The sequence below is a fragment of the Podarcis cretensis genome, assembly GCF_951804945.1.
Source record: "Podarcis cretensis genome assembly, chromosome: 6".
Classification (NCBI taxonomy): domain Eukaryota; kingdom Metazoa; phylum Chordata; class Lepidosauria; order Squamata; family Lacertidae; genus Podarcis; species Podarcis cretensis.
This window is the reverse complement of record NC_137175.1, coordinates 48,441,941-48,465,507: the sequence shown is the minus strand read 5'-3', so window position 1 is coordinate 48,465,507 and position 23,567 is coordinate 48,441,941. Positions and strand designations below refer to the sequence as shown.

The 23,567-nt window shown below is 44.3% G+C and overlaps 1 protein-coding gene across 1 annotated transcript; it reads left to right on the top strand.

The window, feature by feature from the left end:
* Positions 1-1,151: 1,151 nt before the first annotated feature.
* Positions 1,152-22,861, top strand: MAPK13 (mitogen-activated protein kinase 13). Its single transcript, XM_079980626.1, has 12 exons — positions 1,152-1,582; positions 6,686-6,815; positions 8,184-8,242; positions 8,718-8,826; positions 9,505-9,534; positions 13,102-13,149; positions 13,993-14,107; positions 17,080-17,151; positions 18,372-18,451; positions 19,116-19,194; positions 21,425-21,601; positions 22,550-22,861. Exons 1-12 carry the CDS (start codon positions 1,464-1,466, stop codon positions 22,627-22,629), a joined length of 1,098 nt encoding a protein of 365 aa, XP_079836752.1. The 5' UTR covers positions 1,152-1,463; the 3' UTR covers positions 22,630-22,861.
* Positions 22,862-23,567: the final 706 nt, after the last annotated feature.

Sequence of the window (23,567 nt, the reverse complement as noted above, 5' to 3'; positions counted from 1 at the left end):
GACAAGCACAACAACCCAAGCTTAACTGGTGTGTAATGCAATTTAGTTTGGTTTAAAAAAAGAAAAGAAATAAATAAATGCCCCACCAATTTGCCAAATCCTGGTGGGTCTTGAACAGCCAAGCTAAGAACACTTGGCGGCTGGATATGGACAATGGGATGCAGGTGAGCCACCCATGATATAGATTCTGTTTCACACAGTGATGCCTCTAGAAAGATATGATGACAATAACCCCCCACTATTGCTGCTACCCAACCATTTGAGAAGAGCATCACTTTCAAGGCAATCATTATCACCTCACCAATGTTCGTCTTGTTTCTGAAACCTTTCATCTTAAAATGCCTTTCGGTTTTGCCTCTGAATGTTTCCAATGAGATGGCCAACATTTTAATAGCGTTTTGTGAAACAATAGCTCTAAGCTTCCTTTACACTTCCTTACCGATTGAAAAAAGATTCCACCTAAACATTAGGAAGAACTTCCTGACAGTAAGAGCTGTTCGACAGTGGAATTTGCTGCCAAGGAGTGTGGTGGAGTCTCCTTCTTTGGAGGTCTTTAAGCAGAGGCTTGACAACCATATGTCAGGAGTGCTCTGATGGTGTTTCCTGCTTGGCAGGGGGTTGGACTCGATGGCCCTTGTGGTCTCTTCCAACTCTATGATTCTATGATTCTATGAAGGAAGCCATGGGATAGACAAGCCTTTTACATGAAGCTCTTTTCCCCAGTCTGCATCAGTACTGGAACTGTTTTGATCTGTTTTCATTTTTTATATCTGGAACAACTTTTAATTGTTATATATGTGTGCATGATTCTGCTTTAAAAAACAACAACAACCAACAACAACACTTTTCTTTTCCAGTTGTATCAGTTTTAATTGTGTGTAAGTGTTGTAACCCACTCTGTGCTCTTATTGTGAAGGGCAGTTAAGAAATACACGCCCCCCCCCCATTTTATATAAATGGCAGCTGGAATCAAGCAGCTGGAATTTTGACGGCTGTTCTAAGATCTGATTATTCCTTTGCTTCCATAATTTTCCAGCCAAGGACAAGTCTAATCTACACCATGCCTTCTCTAGCTCTTTCTCTCCCTCCCTTTTACCCTTTATGGAAACTGGCAATCAGGGATACGAGGGAAGTGTTTAATTGTAGCAGTAAAAACCTAATAGCCAAAAATGGTTGTTGTCTCTGCTGCTGGCTACCTTTAAGGTAGAAAAGGTGAGTCCTCTGAAAGTGCCGGGAAAGAGGTGTGTCTAATTTGAAACCTGATGCCTCCTTCCTGGGCTGGTGTGTGGGCAGAGGAGGAGGGAAATGTAGCTCACTGAGCACAACAATAGCAGCTGAGACGGAAACCCACAGGTATTCCTTTTCCTAGAGGAGCTTTCAAGGTGGGGAGATTCCGGATTTGGCTCTCAATCTCCTCTTGGGGGCCCTGAGCACTGGAGGGTTCCACTCCAGACACACAGGAGATGAGCTTCCCCAGGAGAAGAGGCTTCTACAAGCAAGAAATAAACAAGACCGTCTGGGAGCTTCCTAGGAGATATACTTCTCTCAGCCCCGTGGGCTCTGGAGCTTATGGCTCTGTCTGGTGAGTGGCTTTTTTATGGATCCCAGGGCCCTTGGCAGATGGCGGCAGGGGGTGGGGTGGAAGAGGGAGAGAGACTGGGGTGCAGGACACTGGAAGCCTGGATTCTTGGGAGGAGTCAAGAGGAGGTCCTTCACTCTCCTCCATTATGGAGTGAAAGCGATTTGCATTTTCGTAAAGGTGCTTTGCTTCCTTCCGGCCATAGCCTGCGTCATTCCAAGTGTCAACAGATCAGCTCTAACGAGCTAGACATGTGGGGAAGGCTGCTTAATGTTCCATTGCTTCACTTCCTGCAAGGCCCCTTGTTGTGAATATTTCAGCGGTTTCGTGCCTTGGTTCATAAAGCACCAGTGCAAACTCTGAGTTTCCACATCGGAGGAAGATGTTTCAGATATGGCAGGTACAGACGCATTTAGACTGCCAGCAGCTTTGCCAGTAGGGATGCATAGCCAGTGACCAAGGCTGGTCCAAAGACATTTTGCTGCCTGAGTGGAAACAGCAAATGGTGCCCACTTACCCACCCAGCGCCATTGTCAAGGTGCATAGTGCCCCTGAGCAAACACAGAACTGGCATGTTTTATTTCAGACCAGGAAATAGACCAAATATAGTCGACCAAATGTAATCTACATCAGCCTATACAGCGACTGGTTGTTCTCCAGATACTTTGGACAGCAACACACATGCTGCCCAGTGGCTAGGAATGATGGGAGTTGTAGCCCCAAAGTGCTAGAGGGAATCCAGTTATCAAAGGCTGATCTACATTGCTAGGCCACTCACCTCGAATTTTTATATGACCAAAAATATGCCACCCATTGCAAATACCAAAGAACTGAGACAGGGCCAAAACTACCAACTAAAATGGAATGGCAGGCAAAATTATTTGACTGTGTAGAATTGGCAAAGATGACAGGAAAAATTAGGAACCAGACAAACCAAAAGTTTAACAAAGAATGGGATATATACAGATTATATTTAAAAGAACATTGTTCACATATGAAATCTTTGACATGCTTTGATTAACTTCTGCAGTGTCATATGCTACAAAGATTATAGATAATTTATGATAAGTTAAATGTCATACAATATGCAGTCAACAAGGAAACGAAGGACCCGTACCAAGGAAGACGGAAGTCTCAACGTATGGAAGAACTTTATTTTATATGTAACATTTTATTTGATGTGTTTTTGTTTTTTCTTTTGTTCTTTTTGTAGTGAGCGGATGCAATATTTAAAATCGATAAAGATTAAATTGGGGGGGAGAGGGGAGAAACTGAATATTTGTTTCAGGGCAGTTAGATGACTTTAAAAGAGGATTAGACAAATTTATGGAGGATAAAGTCATCAGTGGCTACTAACCTTTATGGCTCTGTTCTCCCTCCACTGTCAGAGGCATCTTGCTGGCTACTGTGAACATCATGCAGGACAAGATGAGCCACTGGCTTGATGCAGTAGGCTCTACTTACATTCTTATGTATATGCTTATGTATGTTCATGCGTATGTATATGAATATATATATATTACTAGTTTATGCATGCATTTTTGAGCTGCTGCCCTTCACCCTTTGTCATTTGAGGCAGCTGCCTCACTTTGCCTAAGAGTAGGGAGCATATTAAAAACCATGCCCGACAATTAGAATGCAGGCATTTTATGATGATTTACCCCCAGCAGTGGCGTAGCGTGGGGGGTGCGGGGGGGCCGGCCGCACCAGGCACAACATCTGGGGGTTAGGGTTAGGGGGCGCAAATCCACGGGTTAGGGGGTGCAAATTACTTGCCTTGCCCCGGGTGCTGACAACCCACACTACGCCACTGACCCCCAGAACCTCAAGCAGGACAGAACTTGCAGTCAGTAAAGAATGGTGTAAAGTCAGACTCTTTCCATGTTACTTATTTAAAAGGTGGGCACAGAGCACAGATAGCCAGAGCATATAGAAAAATATAAAACAAATACAGTGGTACCTCGCGTTACGAACTTAATTCATTCCAGGGGTCCGTCCTTAACCCGAAACCTTTCTTAACCTGAGGTGCACTTTCATGAATGGGGCCTCCCACTGCTGCTGTGCAGCTGGTGTACAATTTCCGTTCTCATCCTGGGGCAAAGTTCGCAACCTGAGGTACTGCTTCTGGGTTAGCGGAGTTTGTAACCCGAAGCATTTGTAACCCGAGGTGTTTGTAACCCGAGGTACCAGTGTACATGTTTGGAAATATGCATTGTGCAGGTTAGGGAGCCAGATTTGGTGGTGGCTTCAAGGCAAGCGTACCTCCCATACCCTTGAATGGGTCCTGAGACATAAATCCTCCATTAAGTTTTTAACCCTTGCTGGATCCAGGACCCCAAGAATCACAAGGGACTCAAGACATCATGCAGGCTAACCCCCAAACTCACAACAATATTGTTGCCACCAGCAAATTGGGAAAGGGATTTTTTTAAAAAAAGAGACTGAAAAGGTTTTGGCACTAAAAGGAATACAGGATGAGTCTGCTGGATCAGGCCATTCCAGTCTCAATGGCCCATGTAGCCTAGTATCCAGTTGTCACAGTGGCTGACCAGATGCCTGTAGGGAGACCACATGCAGGACCAAACACAAGAGCACTCTCTCAAAGCAGGTGGTGTCCAAAGGCACAATGGCTTTGACAGCAGAGGCAGAACATGTTTAAAATATCAGAGAAGGCTGCTGAAAGGGACAGGTTTCTTGGAGCTCAGCTGCTGATACAACTTCCTAGAGCCCAAGAATGCCTGCAAAGGACAGCCATCCTTTTATCACATATACGCATCAGGTGGAATGAATTTGTGTGTGGTATTTTTGCATTTCTGCTGTGTTGGTTAATAAGCAGGCCATAACCAAGGGTGGATTCATGGTATTTACATAACGATAGCAATTGCCACATGATAACCTAGTAATCATGTGCTGACTTGCTCTGAGCAACGTCTGGTGCGATATTTTGCAGGCACAGGACAATTCTACAGACTGCATACACAAAAAAAGCATTGAATGTATAGACTCAGATTGCTTATAGGTGATTGTCTGTGTTGATTAAAAATTAAAAGGGAATGATATTAAAACCTTTGTAACTCAGGTTCCAAGTCTACTTAGACATGAGGATTGCTGAGTACAAAATGGATGAGTCCCAAGTAGCATTTCTACTGTGAGGGCTGAGCAATCCAAACTGAATGAAATAGCACAACTCCCAGGCCACCTTATTCTGGAGAGGGGACCCTCACCCCACCTCACTCTGGAGAACCGAGAACCTTTTGGGGGATAGATTGGCAGCAGTGGTTATGGAACTGTAGCCTCAACTAAGTGACTTTACTCTAGCACTTAGCTGCAAGATTGCGAAAAGTATTACACCAGCCTTCAGTAATGGTTTATTAAATGAAGAATGAGTTTATTGCATGGGATAGAGCACGACTGGCTCATTGGCTGATTGAATCCTTCCTGCATTTGGGGGACAATAATTAGTTGACATAGGGATGCGGGTGGCGCTGTGGGTTAAACCACAGAGTCTAGGACTTGCCGATCAGAAGGTCGGCGGTTCGAATCCCTGCGACGGGGTGAGCTCCCGTTGCTCAGTCCCTGCTCCTGCCCACCTAGCAGTTCGAAAGCATGTCAAAGTGCAAGTAGATAAATAGGTACCGCTCCAGCGGGAAGGTAAATGGCATTTCCGTGTGCTGCTCTGGTTCGCCAGAAATGGCTTTGTCATGCTGGCCACATGACCCAGAAGCTGTATGCCGGCTCCCTCGGCCAATAAAGCGAGATGAGCGCTGCAACCCCAGAGTCAGTCACGACTGGACCTAATGGTCAGGGGTCCCTTTACCTTACTAATTAGTTGACATGGAACATTGTTGGAATATCTCTTTTTCCCATACTCATTCACATATTGCTTTGTTTAAGAAACACTTTTCAGTCTTTTTCTTAAAATTGTATCCCAAGTTAATGATAATAGATGATGATTATGATAAATAAAGATACAGAATAACAATAAAAACATTAGAACCAGAGCAGAGGATACAAACACTTCAATAAAAATGCACATACAATGTGCACATGAACTTTCAGAGACAAAGATGTGTTACTTTGTTATATTGAAAACAGAAAAAGTATCCCATGCCATCTTACAGACCAGCAGATTTACATGGCATCTTACAGACCAGCAGATTTATTGTGGCATAAGCTTTTGAGATGCATGAAATGTTATCCTCAGCTGACAGATACAGGCACACAATACTAAACCCACTTTATAGAGATTGGGAAGAAAATTGATGTGGTTTGCATAATAATGCAAATCTACTTAAAATCCAGACTTAAAATTGGGACGCAGGTGGCGCTGTGGGTTAAAGCCTCAGCGCCTAGGGCTTGCCGATCGAAAGGTCGGCGGTTCGAATCCCTGTGGCGGGGTGCGCTCCCGCTGCTCGGTCCCAGCGCCTGCCAACCTAGCAGTTCGAAAGCACCTCCGGGTGCAAGTAGATAAATAGGGACCGCTTACCAGCGGGAAGGTAAACGGCGTTTCCGTGTGCGGCTCTGGCTCTGGCTCTGGCCAGAGCAGCGATGTCACGCTGGCCACGTGACCCGGAAGTGTCTCCGGACAGCGCTGGCCCCTGGCCTCTTAAGTGAGATGGGCGCACAACCCCAGAGTCTGTCAAGACTGGCCCATACGGGCAGGGGTACCTTTACCTTTACCTTTTACTTAAAATCCACACTTCTTGCAACAATACTCAAAGCTGAAATGCAGCTGTTCTTAAAAATTCACACTTTTTAGAATGCGGTCCTCTAACCAAAGAAAGTGTACAATAATGCACGTATTAGTGCAAATAACATAAAATATGTACTAGAGAAAATTGCTTGCATAAACGTGCATGATAGTGGTAACAGCTTACAAAAATGTGTTTATTATGAGAAATGTCCACTAAATTGCTGGTGAATTTTTGTGAGGACAAAATTTCAGACTAATGCCGAATTGAAGAAATGAACTAAAGTTAAGTCTGGGAAAATGAGAAACCAGTACTGATGGATTTGCCCATCCATACTTTCAAGTAAACATGCGGAAGCTCTCATAGCCCCCCAACTTCATATCCTTCTGGATTTCTCCTGCTTTATTTGCCACAGCTCAGCAATAGATAAGAAGACAGGGGAGAAAGTGGCAATCAAGAAGCTCTGCCGCCCATTCCAGTCTGAGATCTTTGCCAAGCGAGCATATCGTGAACTGACACTGCTGAAGCACATGCAGCATGAGAATGTGAGTAACTCCTTCCCTTTGCTTGCTTACACACAGTTGTCTATGTCTTTCATGCACAGCCCTGGATGGAAGATGGAATTGAATATCGGAATCTATCTCCACCCAAGTTTTGGCAGTCAAAACAAAATCTGACCAAGTATGCAGTGTCAGAATTTGCATGCTCACCAGATTTTAGCCACATTCACACCATGCATGCAAAACAGTATCGTGCTGCTTTGGACAGTCATGGATTCCACAAAAAAATTCTGGGAGCTGTAGTTTCTCAAGGGTGCTGAGAGTTGTTAGGAGTCCCCTATTCACCAGCCAGAGCTACAATTCTCAAGAGTGGTTTAACCACCAGTCCCTCTTCACAGGGAACTCTGGATGGCCACAAGTTCTTCATCCCTGTATTAAACTTTGCTGCTGTACTAACCACATTACTAGTTGGCAAAATCTTCATGCAGAGGCTCATAAACTGATATGCCCTAGTCCTTATAGACAATGTAGAGGATGATGGTAAAAGAGCAAGAGCTGATGATAGCTGACATCTAATAAATCTCCACTCCTGAGCCCTTTCCCCCCTGCTTCTCTTCCACATGTCTGATGCACTAAGTTCAACTGGACAAAAAAGAGAAGCATGGCCTGTGCCAGTTAAATGCACTCTTCTTCAGATCTGCTTAGGATCTCTAGTACAGTCGTACCTTAGTTGACGAACACCTTAGCAGTCGAACGTTTTGGCTTCTGAACGTCACAAACCCGGAAGTGAGTGTTCTGAATGTTCTTTTGAAAGCTGAATGTCCGGTGGGGCTTCCGCAGCTTCCGATTGGCTGCAGGAAGTCGAATGTTTTGGAAGTTGAACGGACTTCTGGAACGGATTCCATTCAGCTTTCAAGGAACGACTGTATACTAAATGAAGAAGACAGGGAAATTGCAATATCCCACTTCTGGACTGCATACAATGCAGAGATGAAAATCCGCTTTCCTTCAGAATTCGCACTCTGGTGGTGGCAGGGTGCAAGTTCATACTCTGTTCCCCAAAATGGTAAACACTGGCAATCAGCTATGCTGGTGATATTCTAATAGTGTGAGTAACTCCTGTTTTCTCAGCTTCAGGAAAGTTTTGGCTGTTGGGCATGTTCCAATCTCTTTTGCAAGTTTTGCAGTATTAGTATTCTAGCATCTGAAAACACACATTCTTTACTATTCCTGGCGTTAGTCCCTAGATTTGGGACTTGCATGAATACTGTACAGCATATAGTATAAAATCTGGGTTTCTACCCAATGCATGGACTGCCATTGAACCATGGCTTTGCTTCTGGTGGGGCACAGAACTCCTCTTCTACAGTGTGTCCTTAATAATAATAAATTCCATGTCCCCTTTTACTGCAGGTCATTGGGTTACTTGATGTCTTCACTTCAGCTATGACCTTTGACGGATTCCAAGACTTGTAAGTTTGTACTTCCTTCCATAAAATGCTGCAAAGTTCTACTGTAGGATTTGCTTCTGGTACAATGTGTTAGTCTGTTGCCTGGTACTACAAAAATCAGCTGAATTCAGCCTGATTCCATTCCTCCTGAAGTCAGTGACTGAATCTAAACCATTGCTTGTGTATACTCTGAAAAGAAGCCAATGTGTACTGATTTGCTTAATTTCCATAGTTTATATACAAGTTGCAGAATTCAGCTTTTTCTGGGTGCACAATGTTATTTCTTCATTGCTGTTTTTATTTTAAACCACTTAATGTTTTAAAAATATTAAAGTAGTATTAAAAATAAAATATGTGGCACTCCTGTCTTTCTCACTGTGATCAATGTTGCCATTTCTGATCCTGAAATACAGGATAGTTCTCAGAAATGCAATGTCTTAGTATGTCAGTGACAGTCTTTCTTTGAGATTCAGGGAATTGTTTTACTGTCTTATAGCTACCTGGTGATGCCATACATGCGGACAGATTTACAAAAGATAATGGGACATCAGTTCAGTGAAGAGAAGATTCAGTATCTAATCTACCAGGTGTTGAAAGGGTTGAAGGTAAGGGTTTGGGGAAAAAACTCAAGAGTAAGAATTTGATCCTGCTGAATTTTCCTTCATGTCTCTCTTCTGGCCTAAAAAGTAGATTCTGATATACTGGGCAAACTAGCTTGCAAGTTCCTACATTTATAAAATGAATGCCTTTACAAGTCTGCTCATTATAAGAGTTCATAACCTTTCAGTCTCCCCATGTTCTAGCTGATAACTTAGCATGTGGAATAAGGTACACAGGTTATTGTTTTTTAGGACATAGAGGTTGGTAGTATGTGTGATTATAAGAGGCTTAGTGGAAGCCTAGTATATAGCAGCTGAGTTTCTTAGCTCACCATTTCAGTTTGGTAGAAACTATGCAGACTGCTTTGATTTTTCTCAGAGCCACTGGGGGCAACTTAATTCCCATCCAAATTGTAAGTCAGCGATGGAAAACTTGTGGCCCTCTAAATGTTGCTGTACTACAACTCCCATCATTCCAGACTCTGATCATTGGTCCTGCTGGTTAAGGCTGATGTCCAAGTAACCTATGGCTGGTTGGCCAACAGTGTTATAAGATGACAGCAAGGGACATTTTCCATTACACAAGATCCTGGCAGATGATTGACTGTTGGGGGCTGGGTGGGAAAATACTTGTTCACAAATGACCAAACAGATGTTTGTGTGTTTTCTCTTTTTTAATTGCAGTATATTCATTCCGCTGGAATCATTCACAGGGTATGTGTCCCTTAACTTTCTTTAAAGCTGTTTCTCTTACAGCTTACAGTGCATTCTCCTGCACATGATACCTTTTCTGCCCTCAACCTTTTCAAATTCTCTTTTGATGTATGTTCTTGCTCAAAACACCAGCGAGTCCCTATTCGTATGCCAAAGACTACCAAATGATACCTCATTATATCTGCCTGCCTCTACCAGGGACATTATCCTCTGTCCCTAGAAGCCTCTTAGCTATGTGGAGAAGACAGTTGCTGGTTCCGCCCCAGCAGTGTGTTGCAATAAACCCAGAGCCAATACCATTATCCAGCCCGGCCACATTTGAGCTGCCACTATTCTGCCTTAGGGTGGCCTAAGGGATTGCTTCACTCCAACTGCAACTGCACTTCTCAGATGGGGCACTGCTAAGTGTACCACATGCCTCAAAGCTGATCTTTGCTTGTACTAGAAATTGGGCTTTTAGTGTTGCAGCTCCAGCTCACTGGAATCAGTTGCCAGCCCAGATTAGACAGGCACTTCACTTCGTGACATTTAGGAACCTGCTGAGGTCACTGTTGTTTAAGGAGGCTTTCCCTGAGGTGTGACCCAGTCATTTATAGAATATTAATTGCACATCTGTCAGAATGATTTTATTGTTTTGCTTTGATGGCTTCAGGCTGTGAAGTGCTCAGCACATTTGTAAAATAAATAAAAGAGAAGGCCAGGTTCCTCCACCTTTATAAGAGTTGTGGAGAAGAGGAAACCGCAGTAGGCATGGCTTGTTGTTTAAGCTCCTCCCACTGTGCTGCCTGAAGAAGGTTGCTCGCTTCGCCCTGCTGTGTTGCAGGGTGGCATTTTTCTGCCACATAGCTGCACTTTCTTCAGCTCTTACCGCACATACTCCCAAGGGCAAGTCCTGGACGCAGAGCTGTGAGGGCCTCTAGTTCCTCCCTCAAAAAATATTTCGGAAACTGCCTGAGGAAAATGCATTGCACATCACCTGAAAATACATCACTACGCAGAGCCTCTTCCACACCCTGACACCAGCTTTCAACACAGAACGTTTTTGAAGACAACATCCCAAAATGCAGAGATAATGCAGACCTAAATGAGAGGGAGGGAGAGCCTTCTGTCACATTAAACAAGGCTAGATACCTGTCTAGTTTTAAGTGCAGAACAGAATCTTTTCATAGAATCATAGAATCATAGAGTTGGAAGAGACCACAAGGGCCATCGAGTCCAACCCCCTGCCAAGCAGGAAACACCATCAGAGCACTCCTGACATATGGTTGTCAAGCCTCTGCTTAAAGACCTCCAAAGAAGGAGACTCCACCACACTCCTTGGCAGCAAATTCCACTGTCAAACAGCTCTTACTCATTAAATATCTTTTACCTCCCCCAAACCACAAAAGTACCTATGTGTCCCACATCTGGGGAGCATTTACTGAGAACATTAATAAGAGAGTGTAGGGACAGGTTTTTCATCCTTGAAAAAAAGCGAGACAGATATTTTTTGTTATTAAATTCTATACAGTGGTACCTCGGGTTACAGACGCTTCAGGTTACAGACTCTGCTAAGCCAGAAATAGTACCTCAGGTTAAGAACTTTGCTTCAGGATGAGAACAGAAATCGTGCAGCGGTGGTGCAGTGACAGTGGAAGGCCCCATTAGCTAAAGTGGTGTCTCAGGTTAAGAACAGTTTCAGGTTAAGAACAGACCTCCAAAACGAATTAAGTTCTTAACCCGAGGTACCACTCTATATATTTTCAAGGGTTAAACAGTTTTTTACAGCACAATCCTTTCCATGTCTACTCAGAGCAGAGTGAGACTAACTTCTAGGTCAGTGCATATAGACTTGCAGCCTTATAGAACAAACCTATACTCACATTTGGCCAGAGACCAGATATATGCTTCCCCCATACGGTGGAACAGCTGCTATATCCAAAGGGTGCTCAGCATGGAAAAGGAGTGGGAAAAGACACAACACAGAAAATATGAAAAGGGATGTAAAGTGATTTACAGGTTTCCATAGAATATGAAAAATGGAACAACAAACTTCCTTTTAAATCTGTGTCAGCTCATATGTAAAAAAATTCTATAAAGCGAACATTATGCTGCTACATTATGCTGCTACATTATGCTGTAAAGTTAAATAGGATCGACTCTTCCATCTCAAATGTGGCCGAAAGAGGACTTATTTCTTATCAGGTAGTCCTGTTCAGAGATCTACCTTTTTTGGACATAAGCCTTCAATAAAACTAGAGTGATAAGACAACAATCACTATACCCTTTCCCACAAATTAGCCTCATTAAATATTTTTGATGATTCAATGAGAAAATTTTTGCCCAGAGACTGATAATCTTACTATCAACAGCAGCTACATTAACATGAACAAAATAATTGGGGAAAGTCCCATTTGAATTCATTGGAAGTTTGTTACCAAGAAATCTGGTCAACTGCTTTGATGGAAAAATTAACGCGTAAAACGAAAACATTAAGAAAAGCAAGAGTCAAGAAAAATATGGTTATAGTTTTATTGAATTCGCTTCTAGCAAAAAAACCCTAATTTATTTCACCTTGAACTCATAGTACATTATGGATAACTGACCTTGGCTGGTGGTATTTTCTTATTTCAGTCTGATTCTCTTCTTCTTTAGCTTTCCCTTCTTTGCTGTTGTTGTCCTGATGGTAATTTACACTGTGCTCTTGACCTTGCATTAATTGTATGGTAACTTATCTGCAATCTGTTATTGCTCCATTACATTTGTTAGCCCATAAAACACAATACATACACTTTAAAAAAGGAACCTCAGGAGGAAACTGGAAACACAGTAAGTACAGTGGTGCCCCGCAAGACGAATGCCTCGCAAGACGGAAAACTCGCTAGACGAAAGAGTTTTCCGTTTTGGAGGTGCTTCGCAAAACGAATTTCCTATGGGCTTGCTTCGCAAGACGAAAATGTCTTGCGAGTTCCTGCGGGTTTTTTTCCCTCCCCCCCCCTTTTTCTAAGCCGCTAAGCCGCTTATCCGCTAAGCCGATAAAAGCCGCTAAGCCGCTAATAGCGCTAATCCGCTAAGCCGTCAATGGGCTTGCTTCACAAGACGAAAAAAACGCTAGACGAAGAGACTTGCGGAACGGATTCTTTTCATCTTGCGAGGCACCACTGTATAGCTGCTGGGTTCACATTCAGCTGTAACAAGTCAGATCTCTTTTTTTCATACACACAATTAGAGATGGTTTGGGGCAGTTGGGTCTACTTTTCACAACCTGACATTTCCCATGTTATTCTTGGTTTTGTCGCTTATCTGAAAAAGCTGTTACTATTGTAAACTGAAACATTCTTGATTTTTGAAAGTGCCTAATTCATTGATTTTTATTTAAAGACAAGGGATGCCACCAACATGCCTGGAAACTCTGCCTGAGCCCAAAAGTAAAGAGTCATGCCAATGGGGACACCCACAGGTGGCACGGATTGGGGGGAGGTGTTTGCAAATCTGCATGTGCCAAGCTGGGTGTGTGTGTGTGTGTGTGTGTGTGTGTCTGTCACATTGACTTGCAGGCTTATTTCCTGGCCTTTCTGTGTTTTACAGGATCTGAAGCCTGGTAATTTGGCAGTCAATGAAGATTGTGAACTAAAGGTAGGAATACTCTTCAAAAGTAAGAGGCATGTAGCATGCAAGATTGGTTTGATGGCGCTTTTTCTGAATCAGCAACCACATCAGATGTGTGGTTAGTTGGAAGTACATCTGACTGATTTCAGTGGAACTTACCCTAAAGATTACATAAAATTGCAGATTAGATAGAGACCCAGTTTTGAATATTTGTTTATGTATGCTGCTGAATTTGAAGCAAGAGGTTCAGAGTGCAAATCCAGGGAAATTCTGATGTAGTTTCATTTATATTCAATCTTTATTGGTTTATAATCAACATAAATATACAAAGAAAACTTAGAAAAAGAAAGAAAAACACAGCACATCACTTACAAATAAAATAATAAAGAAGAAAATAGTACAGTACATCACAAATACACAAAAAATATTTCAGCCCGTTTTAGAGTTGCACAATGGCACCTAAAAATATTCCCCATTACAGTATTTTCCTTCACTGACAGATGGCTTTGGGATGGTAACAGGGACTTACCATGGTCTAGGCCTCGGATTCATATCAGCTAGGTTTGAAAACCATTTGGAATATAGATATCAGCAAGATTCTTCAGAAATGTATTTGATCTGGTTTTATGCTGCCAGCTTAAAAAAGAAATCCTGTTAGTTCTTATGTATGATGGAGAAGATGTTTGTTATCAATAGGAATACATTGCTTCTAGTGCAGACTTTGTGTCCAAGTGATATTGCAGGGTGCTCTGGTGATGCAGAATAGTCCTAGAAAAGAAGAAGTCTTCCCTTTCCTGAAGGGTGGTGAGTCTGTTCTGTGGTTTCTTCATTATATCTCACCATTTGTGTGTGTGTGTGTGTGTGCTGTAGATATTGGACTTTGGCTTGGCAAGGCATACAGACTCTGAGATGACAGGCTATGTTGTGACCCGCTGGTACAGAGCCCCAGAAGTGATCCTGAACTGGATGCATTACAATCAGACTGGTGGGTGAAATAATTTCCTTGTTCGATTGCTGGAGGAACTTTTTTCATTAGAATGTGGGTGTTCTTAGATAGCTTTTCATGCTAAGATTTCAGTAATAATAATGCCACCTGATAAACAAGTACAATATATTTCCCTTATACCTCCTCGCAGTGCTTTTTCCCCTAAAAAAATGTTTAGGGGGTACTCTCATTTTGACTCAAGAAAATCACAATTTTATAGTTCAAATCAGGAAAAATAAATACAGTGGTGCCTCGCAAGACGAAATTAATTCGTTCTGCAAGTTTTTCGTCTTGCGAAGCACGGTTTCCCATAGGAATGCATTGAAAATCAATCAATGCGTTCCTATGGAAACCGCCTTCAGACCAGGTCCAGGGACAGTCTGTCCCCCGACCTCTTCTGAAGGCTGGGGGGGGGGGACAAGGGCTTTTCTTCCCACCGCCAGCCTTCAGAAGGCTGTTCTGAAGGCTGGCGGTGGGAAGAAAAGCCCTTCTCCCCACCTCCCGCCCCGCAAGCTCCGGGGACAGGAGGGTTTCGCTGCCGCCCGCCAGCATTTTAAGATCACCCTGGGACAGCGGAGAAGTCTCCGCTGTCCCGGGGGCTTTTAAAATGCTGGGGGTCAGCAGCGAAGCCTTCGCTGCCGACCCCCAGCATTTTAAAAGCCCCCGGGACAGCGGAGGTCTTCTGAAGGCAGGCGGTAGGCGAAAGTCTTTGCTCCCCCCCGCCTGCCTTCAAAAGCCGTCCGGGATAGCGGAGAAACGCGCTGCACTTCTCCGCTATCCTGGGAAGGCCGGCAGGGGGGGGGGCAAAGACTTTTGCCCCCCGCCGGCCTTCAGAAGAGGTCCAGGACCTCTTCTGAAGGCCGGCGGTGGGCGAAAGTCTTTGCTCCCGATGGCCAGCATTTTAAAAGAGGTCCCTGGAGATTTCCCTATGGGCTTTCTTCTTGCGAAGCAAGCCCATAGGGAAATTCGTCTTGCGGAACGACTCAAAAACGGAAAACTCTTTCGTCTTGCGAATTTTTCGTTTTGCGAGGCGTTCGTCTTGCGAGGCACCACTGTACAGTAAATGGACAAAAGGCTGCCATCAGGGGTAACAACGTAACTAATGATGCACCATGCTAGAGAAGAAACTAATTTTTTAAAAAATATTGTAGTTTCTTCTCCAGTTAGATTCACAAAACATTTAGGGGTATGCGTACCCCCAGGGAAAAAAGCACTGCCTCCTCTGGTTCAAAGATGCATCTGTTTAAAATGTGTACAAACCAGATAGCACAACCCTCTATTACATTGTGAACCGCCCTGAGACCTGCGGCCATAGGGTAGTATACAAATTTAATAAATAAAATAATAAATAATACTGTACATGTTTACTTAGAAGTCAGCCCCACTCTGTCCAATGGTGCACATTCCTGAATAAATGTGCATAGGATTGCAGCTTGAACTAATTTTCTCCCCTTATACAGCCCATGAGCTAGTGTTCAGGACCTGGAAGAGGCCAGAACAAGAGCAGAACAGGCCATAAAAAGGCCGTAATGGGGAGAGGCGGGTTTACGCACGCTCCCCAGATGCCAGGAATGCAACCCGCGCACAACTCAGGGGTTGACTATGTGCCACTATGCACTGTATTCTCAGAGAAGCTAACAAGAGTGAGTAGCTTCTTAGCCTGAATTATGGCACATAAGCGCAGGTGTTTCTGATGCAGTTGCTTCTGCTGCTATCCCTATTAGAAAACGCTTGTGTTGCATTAATGTGCGCTAGTCATTGTCTGCAATCGTCCCTGCACACACTCCACTATCTCCTTCAAGAGACAGGAAGTAAAAATATTCAGTAAGACCCCAGAGGAGGAATAGGACATACAAAACATTGTTGCGGAGAACTACCTTACTTTTCACACCATAACACTCACTTTTTTCCTCCTAGAAAGTAAGGGGAAATGTCTGTGCGTGTTATGGAGTGAATGCCTACGGATGGCGGAGGGATCTGCTAAAGTCGTGAGCAGAGGATCCATGGTTCCCCTTCCTTCCCTCCTCCGTGGCTCGCTTTGAAACAGCAAAGCGGGAGAAGAGCCGCTGAGTGGGGAGGAGGGAGAGAAGCAGAGCCTGCTTGCTTCAAAGTAGCAATGCGGGAGAGAGGAGCCGCTTACACGAGTTGGCTCCTTTAAAGCAACCATGTCCCTCCTCCCCACTCAGCTCGCTAAATAGCAGCGAGGTTTTTCAGATCACTAAGCCAGGGAGGTGGGAGAGAAGCAGAGCCCGCTTGCTTCAAAGAAGCATAGCAGGAGAGGAGAGGAGCCTTCTCCCCTTAAACCCCTCGCCTGCATTATTAGCAGCATCCTTCTCCACCCACCCCACACGTGTTCCTTCTCCCCTTAAACCCCTCTTCTGCATTATTAGCAGCATCCTTCTCCACCCACCCCACACGTGTTCCTTCTCCCCTTAAACCCCTCTTCTGCATTATTAGCAGCATCCTTCTCCACACACCCTATGCGTGCTCCTTATCCCTTGAGTGCTTTTCCTTCCCTCCCCACCTAAAATGTGGTTACAAAGCACGGATCCACATGGATCCTCAGGATTTTTGCACTGGGTCACCCCAAATTCACCATCAGATCACATAGCATGTCCATGGCTACAGCTTGCACCAAAAAAAGCACGCACCCACTGTTGCCTGGGGCCGCAAAAATGTGGTTACAAAGCATGGATCCACATGAATCCTCAGGATTTTTGCATTGGGCTACCCCAAACTCACCGTCAGATCACATGTCTGTGGCCACAGCATGAACCACAAAAATCATACATCCACTGTTTCGTTTATAATTTTTTTTCTTGTTTTCCTCCTCTAAAAACTATGTGCGTGTTATGGTCGGGTGCGTGTTATAGGGCGAAAAATACGGTATTTATTTATTTTAAAACCTTGTTTAAAATAAGGGTTTTATAAGCCATTCAATCTCCTCCTCCTGTGTTTCTTCTCCCCAACAGTGGACATCTGGTCTGTTGGCTGTATCATGGCGGAAATGTTGACTGGGAAAACTCTGTTTAAGGGTAAAGACTGTATCCTTCTCTAGCTATGACCTGTAGGAGTGGGGGTTGGCAGCGGGGGTGGGGGGTGGGTGTTAAATGCGTTCGTTGAGGGTGTGGTGGAGGCTGATATTCTCAGTGTATGGACTAAAAATATAAATAATGGGAAACAGGAATCCTTGTGGCAGGAGGTACAGGCAACTCCCCATTTACGTGAAATCTATTTGAGCGCAACCATGCACACACACGGTGCCGGGACCCTGGAGGTGGGACCCGGAAATGGGGAGCACCATGGAGAATTCTCCTGGCCTGCGAGGAGATCCGTCACAGAGCCTGAAAAGGACATCCTCCTTGGCCTCCAGGGAAGGTCTCATGAGCCAGAGGCGTTGAGGGGCTTTGCTGAGGCTGCTCAGCCTTCCCACCTAACAGCTGACATGCAGGATAGCGCAGCCACCACTGCTGCTTCCCCGCACCTGAGCAGCCTCAACAAAGCCCTGCTGCCCCTCCGGCTCATGAGGTGACCCTCCCCAGTGTGAACAGAATGTCCTCTTCAGGCTCTGGGGAGGGTCTCCGCACAATCTGGAGGCTTGGTGGGGCTGCTCAGCTGATATGCAGGAAAGCTTCCCCGCATGTCAGCTGAACATGCCCCACTGCCCCTCCAGCTCCTCTGAATCCCACCACTGGAGGAAGCTGATTATGTGGGGATGGGAGATAGAGCCTTCTCGGTGGTGGTACTACATTAATGGAATTCCCTCCCTTAGGAAGGCAAGAAGCACAATCCTGTTCATGTCTACTCATTTCTGAGTAGTCTCATTGAGTTCAGTCGGGCTTATAATGCATATAGCATTGTAATCATAGTTGTGTACTATTACTGTTATTGTTGGTGTCACTGTAAGCACCCCAAAGTATCCATTGTACAAAATAAAAAATAAAAATGCACAATAATGCGGGGTGGTTGGGGGGTGGAATTGGGTATTTCAGATATAAGTTGAGGCTCTGAAACTCAACGTATTACCCAAAGGTTGTAGATTGTAGCCACCGTTATCACTATGAATCAGTAAACGGGAAAGTCTCACCATCTCTTAGTCTAGCAAGGATAAAATCAGGGTGGTGGAGATGAACCTCTATGGAGAAAGAACAAAATAGAAACACATTAATAAATAGATATATAGATGTAACTTGTGCAGGTGCTTTGACACTTATGTTCCAAAGTTTGAGCCATTGTTTTAATATGCCTTAACTTAGCCTGCCAGATTTAGATCAGCTGACTCAGATCTTGAAAGTGACAGGAAGCCCCGGAGAAGAATTTGTGCAAAAGCTGGAAGACAAAGCGGTAAGAAAATTGCATCAGATGCTTCACTCACTTTTGTGCTTGGCCTCGCCCACTATTGGCATACGGTCCTCAGAATGTGGGGCTTGCTCTGTTCGCCCCCATGTGGACTGGATTTTGTGCTCTCACAGTTGCAAAGGAACTTACAGGAGACACATGCAAAGATGAAAATGCTGTATTGGAAGATCTCTACACCTGTTTGGGATGCAGTGAAACAAAGACTGGCAACCAGAATTCCTTGAGCTAATCATTTGCTGTGTGACTTAGAACACATTGTATTTCTGTACTTAAGTTTACCTGACAGTGCAGCCCTTTGCATCTTTATTCAGAGTCTCACTACGTACAGTGTGGCTTACTCCCTCGTAAGCATGTTTAGAACTGCACCAAATTACTTGCTTGAAGAAGGGAAAGATAAACAGGCAATTATTGCAGAAAGGGAGCTGCTGGAATTAAGAGCAAAATAGAGAAGGCATTAATAACTGGTAGAATTACTACTGTGTCCTATTTACAGATATGTTGGCCATTGTAAACTACTGCTCAATTTAAAAGCTGACTGCATGTGTGAGTCTTTGGTTCCCCAACAATATATAAACTATTTAATATTGCTCCTTACACTTTCCGGTTGTGGGGCATTTGTATGCCTGTCTGAAAGTCTTGTTTCTTTCAGGCAAAAAGCTACATCCAGTCGCTTCCCAAGATCCCTAAAATGGATTTATCTCTCCTTTTCCCCAAAGCTAATCCTTTGGGTAAGTAGACACATTTTCCCCGACTCCACAGAACCTGCATTTAATACTTCACTTTTAGTAAGGCTGGCTGAGCAAAGAATTCTTTTACAATAGAGGCAATGCAACTCTGCAGTGTCTTCCAGAGAGCTGGAGTAATCATCATTTTCTGTAGTGTTTTGATGATGATGACAAATGAAGGGGGGGGGAGGAAATCCCTTAAAACAGGGTGGTGGGATGCCAAGGACGACAGGGCTCTGGCAATTTCAAAAGTGGTGTTGGATGGGGATATTCAGCAGCCTGACCATGTCATGCAAGCTACACCTTAAAGATAAAAGTTAGCGATTGTTCCAAATTGCTCTGTGCAACAAAGTCATCTTATTGTATTCCTGTCATGATTTGGGGGGCAGGATTCTACTAACAGGCCCTGCCAGCACAAGGACTTTCACTAGTCCTGCAGGGCTTCCCCCCCCCCCTTGCCTACTCACTGCCATTGACTATGGAGTGGCGTCATGAGAACCCCTTGAACTAGAGGCGGAGCTAGCTGCTCTGGCATGCACACCCTGCACCCGGGGGCGGGGCTAGCTGCCTGCAGGGGCGGAGCAAGTGTCCCAGGGGGGGTGCAGCGAGCAGAGAGTGTCCCAGGGGGGCAGCGTGGTGATGTCACTCCCCCTCAGGGATGGCACCTGGGGCGGGCCTCACCCACCACACACCACTTCCTCTGCCACTGCATGGAACAGCACCTGGGGGAGAAGAGGGCAGGTCGTTCCATCAGGCAACCTGAAATGCTTGCACCATCAAAGCAGTCTGCTTGGCACCACGTTGAAGTCTTCCCATAATATCAAGACAAGGAAATATTTCTGTACGTAGCTGTGAACTGAAGCTTTTGAACTCTGGAAGAGATGTGTGCGAATCGTCCTTGTTGAATTCCCTCCACTCCTTCTGTGTAGGTTGCAGATGAGAAGAAGCACTGTGCTTCCAAAACAGGCTGAGAAGTAAAACTCAGAAGGAAACGGTCTTGACAGATTGGTTAACATCTGGGTTTCCTGCCTTCCTGTTTTCTAAGCCTAGTTTAGCTGTCTTTTTCTGTGTGCAGTTTACCTCTTTTCTGCACAATTTGAGATGAGTGAGGCTGAAAGGGAATTTAAAATGTGAAATAACCCTCTGCTGTAGCGTTTTGATTATTTACCTTAACTCTCCCCACCCCCATCCCATTATGCAACACTCCCCATGTATGTGATCACATGGAGAAACATCACATGTGATCCAGTGGATCACAGATAAAGTCAGCAGAAGAGATGGGGGAGAAATTTATTCTGCTTGCGTTTAGAGGCAAACCTACTTAATCCTCACTTTCCAAAACAATACAGTAACTGAAACACAGCAATTTGTCAATATTCACACTTCTCCAAATTTTGAGTGACCGTGGACCAGTCACTGCCTCTCACCCTCACAGCGTTGGAGATAAATAAATCATCCTACTTCACCTAAATTGTTGAGTAAAATGCAAGCACGATTTTTTTGGGAGTGGGCTGGGGGTTGTTTGAGCCAAACTACTTGGTGATGCTGTAAATCTCAGAATGGTTGTGGGGCTGGACTGATGTAGTTTCATCACTGAAACTAAGTATGTCTGGGACTGTGCAATACTTTGAAGAAGACTGAGAGCAGATACGAAAGGCAAGTGTTGGAGCAAGCTTGTTTTTTCTACTCTGGGGTAGGACGTGAACCAAGGGCTTCAGCCAGCAGTGGCGTAGTGTGGGGGGTGCAGGGGGGGCCGGCCGCACCGGGCGCAACATCTGGGGGTTAGGGTTAGGGGGCGCAAATCCACGGGTTAGGGGGCGCAAATTACTTGCCTTGCCCCGGATGCTGACAACCCATGCTACGCCACTGTCAGCCGGGGATTCTTTAGCTGTGATTCCTGTGTTATAGGGGGCTGGACTCCTGGGGTCCTTTCCTATTCTACAATTCTGTGAGTCTATGAATGGGCTACCTCTTTTGGAATATGCATTTTCTCTCCTTTCAGTGATGTATGTTACTACCATCTTCTGTGCTACTTCAGTGGGGGGTGAGATTCAGTATAATAATGAAAACCATTTTTGGCTCCGTCTGATGAGCTGATGCAATCAGCCATGGGAAAGTGCCTCAGAGGCCAAGCATCCCTTTTGGTTTTCGGCACATTACTCTCTCGGGCTCATCCTAGTCTTAAGCATTATTGCCCTAATTTACCTAGCCCCGTTTCCCTCCTTTCTTGCAGCAGTGGACTTGCTTGACAAAATGTTGCAGCTGGATGTGGAAAAGCGTCTGACGGCCACCCAAGCTCTGGCTCACGCTTACTTTGACCCATACAGAGACATCGAGGAAGAGACAGAGGCGCAGCACTCCTATGATGACTCCACAGAGGCCGAAAAGCTTTCGATCAATGAATGGAGAAGTAAGTTCAGCTCGATAGCTTTGCAACCATGAGTGCAAGAAGTCTCTTGGGGAAAGGTAGGCACCTTCTCCACCCTCACATGCTCTTTGGAGACATCCGGCTGCCATGGAAGTCCAGCAAGCCAGACTCTCCCTCATTTATTTCACTTCTGCCTTTCAACCGGCCTCTGACTCCTTAGCTTCAGACCCAGGCAGCAATGACAGCCAACTGCATCTCCTCATCACTGTGAGGCAGATTTCATCTGTAGTATGAGGAATCGGCTTGGAATGAGGGAGGAGAGTGATCCTTGGGCTGTTGTGTCCAAAGGACGCAGTCAAAATCCAAGTTCCAAATTAGAAAGGGAAGACAGAAAGAAAAGGCAAGTAGCAGGAAATAAACAGCCTAGCCAGACCAAAGAATATTAAAAAGGCATTACATGCCATAAACAGCATGGGTCTCTCATATACATCAGACAATAGTTTTCTACAGCATCCTATTGAACTTTAAAATCATTTGAGCCAGGGCATGGGGGGTGCTGGCCATGGGGAGCTGGATATGCCCGTTTGGCATCTTGTGGCAGTGTGTTCAGCATGTAGGTCAGAAAACCGGAAAACATCCAACAGGATTGTAGCCTTAATGAATTTGCTATGCCGAACATGCCTGACTCCATTCACCTATGCTTTTATGCCTTTTATCATCTTTGCAGCTCTTTTCACAACACTCAAATGAATTTTTTCCCCTGTTCTAAAGCACAATTTTGAAATGCATCATTCCACATGTTCTCAGGCCTCAAGATTTATGAAAATGCCCCATTAGAGTCTTGTATACATCTGAGTTCCTTTTATAGTCACCTTTCCCTGAGAATCACAGAGTTTTATGTTGTAAAGTAATGCACTAAGTAACCATTAAAACATTCGGTGTACATAGATTGATCACAAATGCAAACATGTATTTTGCTTCTCTTTCAAGGGCATATTTACAATGATATACTGTCATTCAGTCCAATCGCAAGGAAGGACTCCAAGAGGAGAAGCGGTATGACATTGTAAGCTCTGTCCTATCTGATGCTGAGACACCTTTCCTATGAGAAAATGTACATCAATATTTTGACCCCAATAAAGAACAAATGTTAATCAGCATGGAAAAGCCTGTGTACGTAGAACACAAGGACAATGAGTGTATTAGGGGAGTTCCAGCTTAGCCGGAAGGCCAAAACTGCACCAGGAACATCTTTCAGTGCCAAAAATTAATATGCTTCTCATTAAAGCTCTTTGTGATAAATGGTGAGTTGCACATTTCTTTCTTTTCTTATGCATTCTGTAACTGGTTATTCACTTGATTTAAAAGGCACCTGTGCATTCCATTATTCTTTTTCATTACACCTTCTGGAGTCTTCTCAACTCCCTGTTGGAAACTCTGCAGCTTCCAGCAAAACTGACAAGGGGTGGTATTCAGTGCTAGTCCTACTCAGAATAGACCACTGAAGTTAATGGACACAGATAACTCAGGTTCATTGATTTCAATGGGTCTACTCTGAGTATGACTTAGTAGAAACCAACCCAATGTTTCTAGAAATAAAATAAGGTTTATGTAAGATAGTGACAATTTTTTCCTACTTTTTTGAGGGCACCACAAGGAATATTTTGGAGCTGGAAGTGATTTCTGATTTAGGACACCTCAATTCTCATTTGCCTGATATGAGGCCACATTATTAAACGCAATGTGTCAACATTTTAAAGTGCTAACATAACATAGAAATAATGTTGTAAGTGTTAACTACATTATGACCATTCTGAACTAGGGGAGGGCTTAGGTCAGTGGCAGAGCATCTTTTTTGTATGCAGAAAGTCCCAGGTTTAATACTTGACATCTCGAGCATCTAGCAATTGGTATCCCAGCCTTTCCACTGCATTTCCGTTTCCTCCTCCTTCTGGGGGTGGGGTGGATTTATCATGTAAGAGCCCAAATTCACTTCATTTGTGCAATT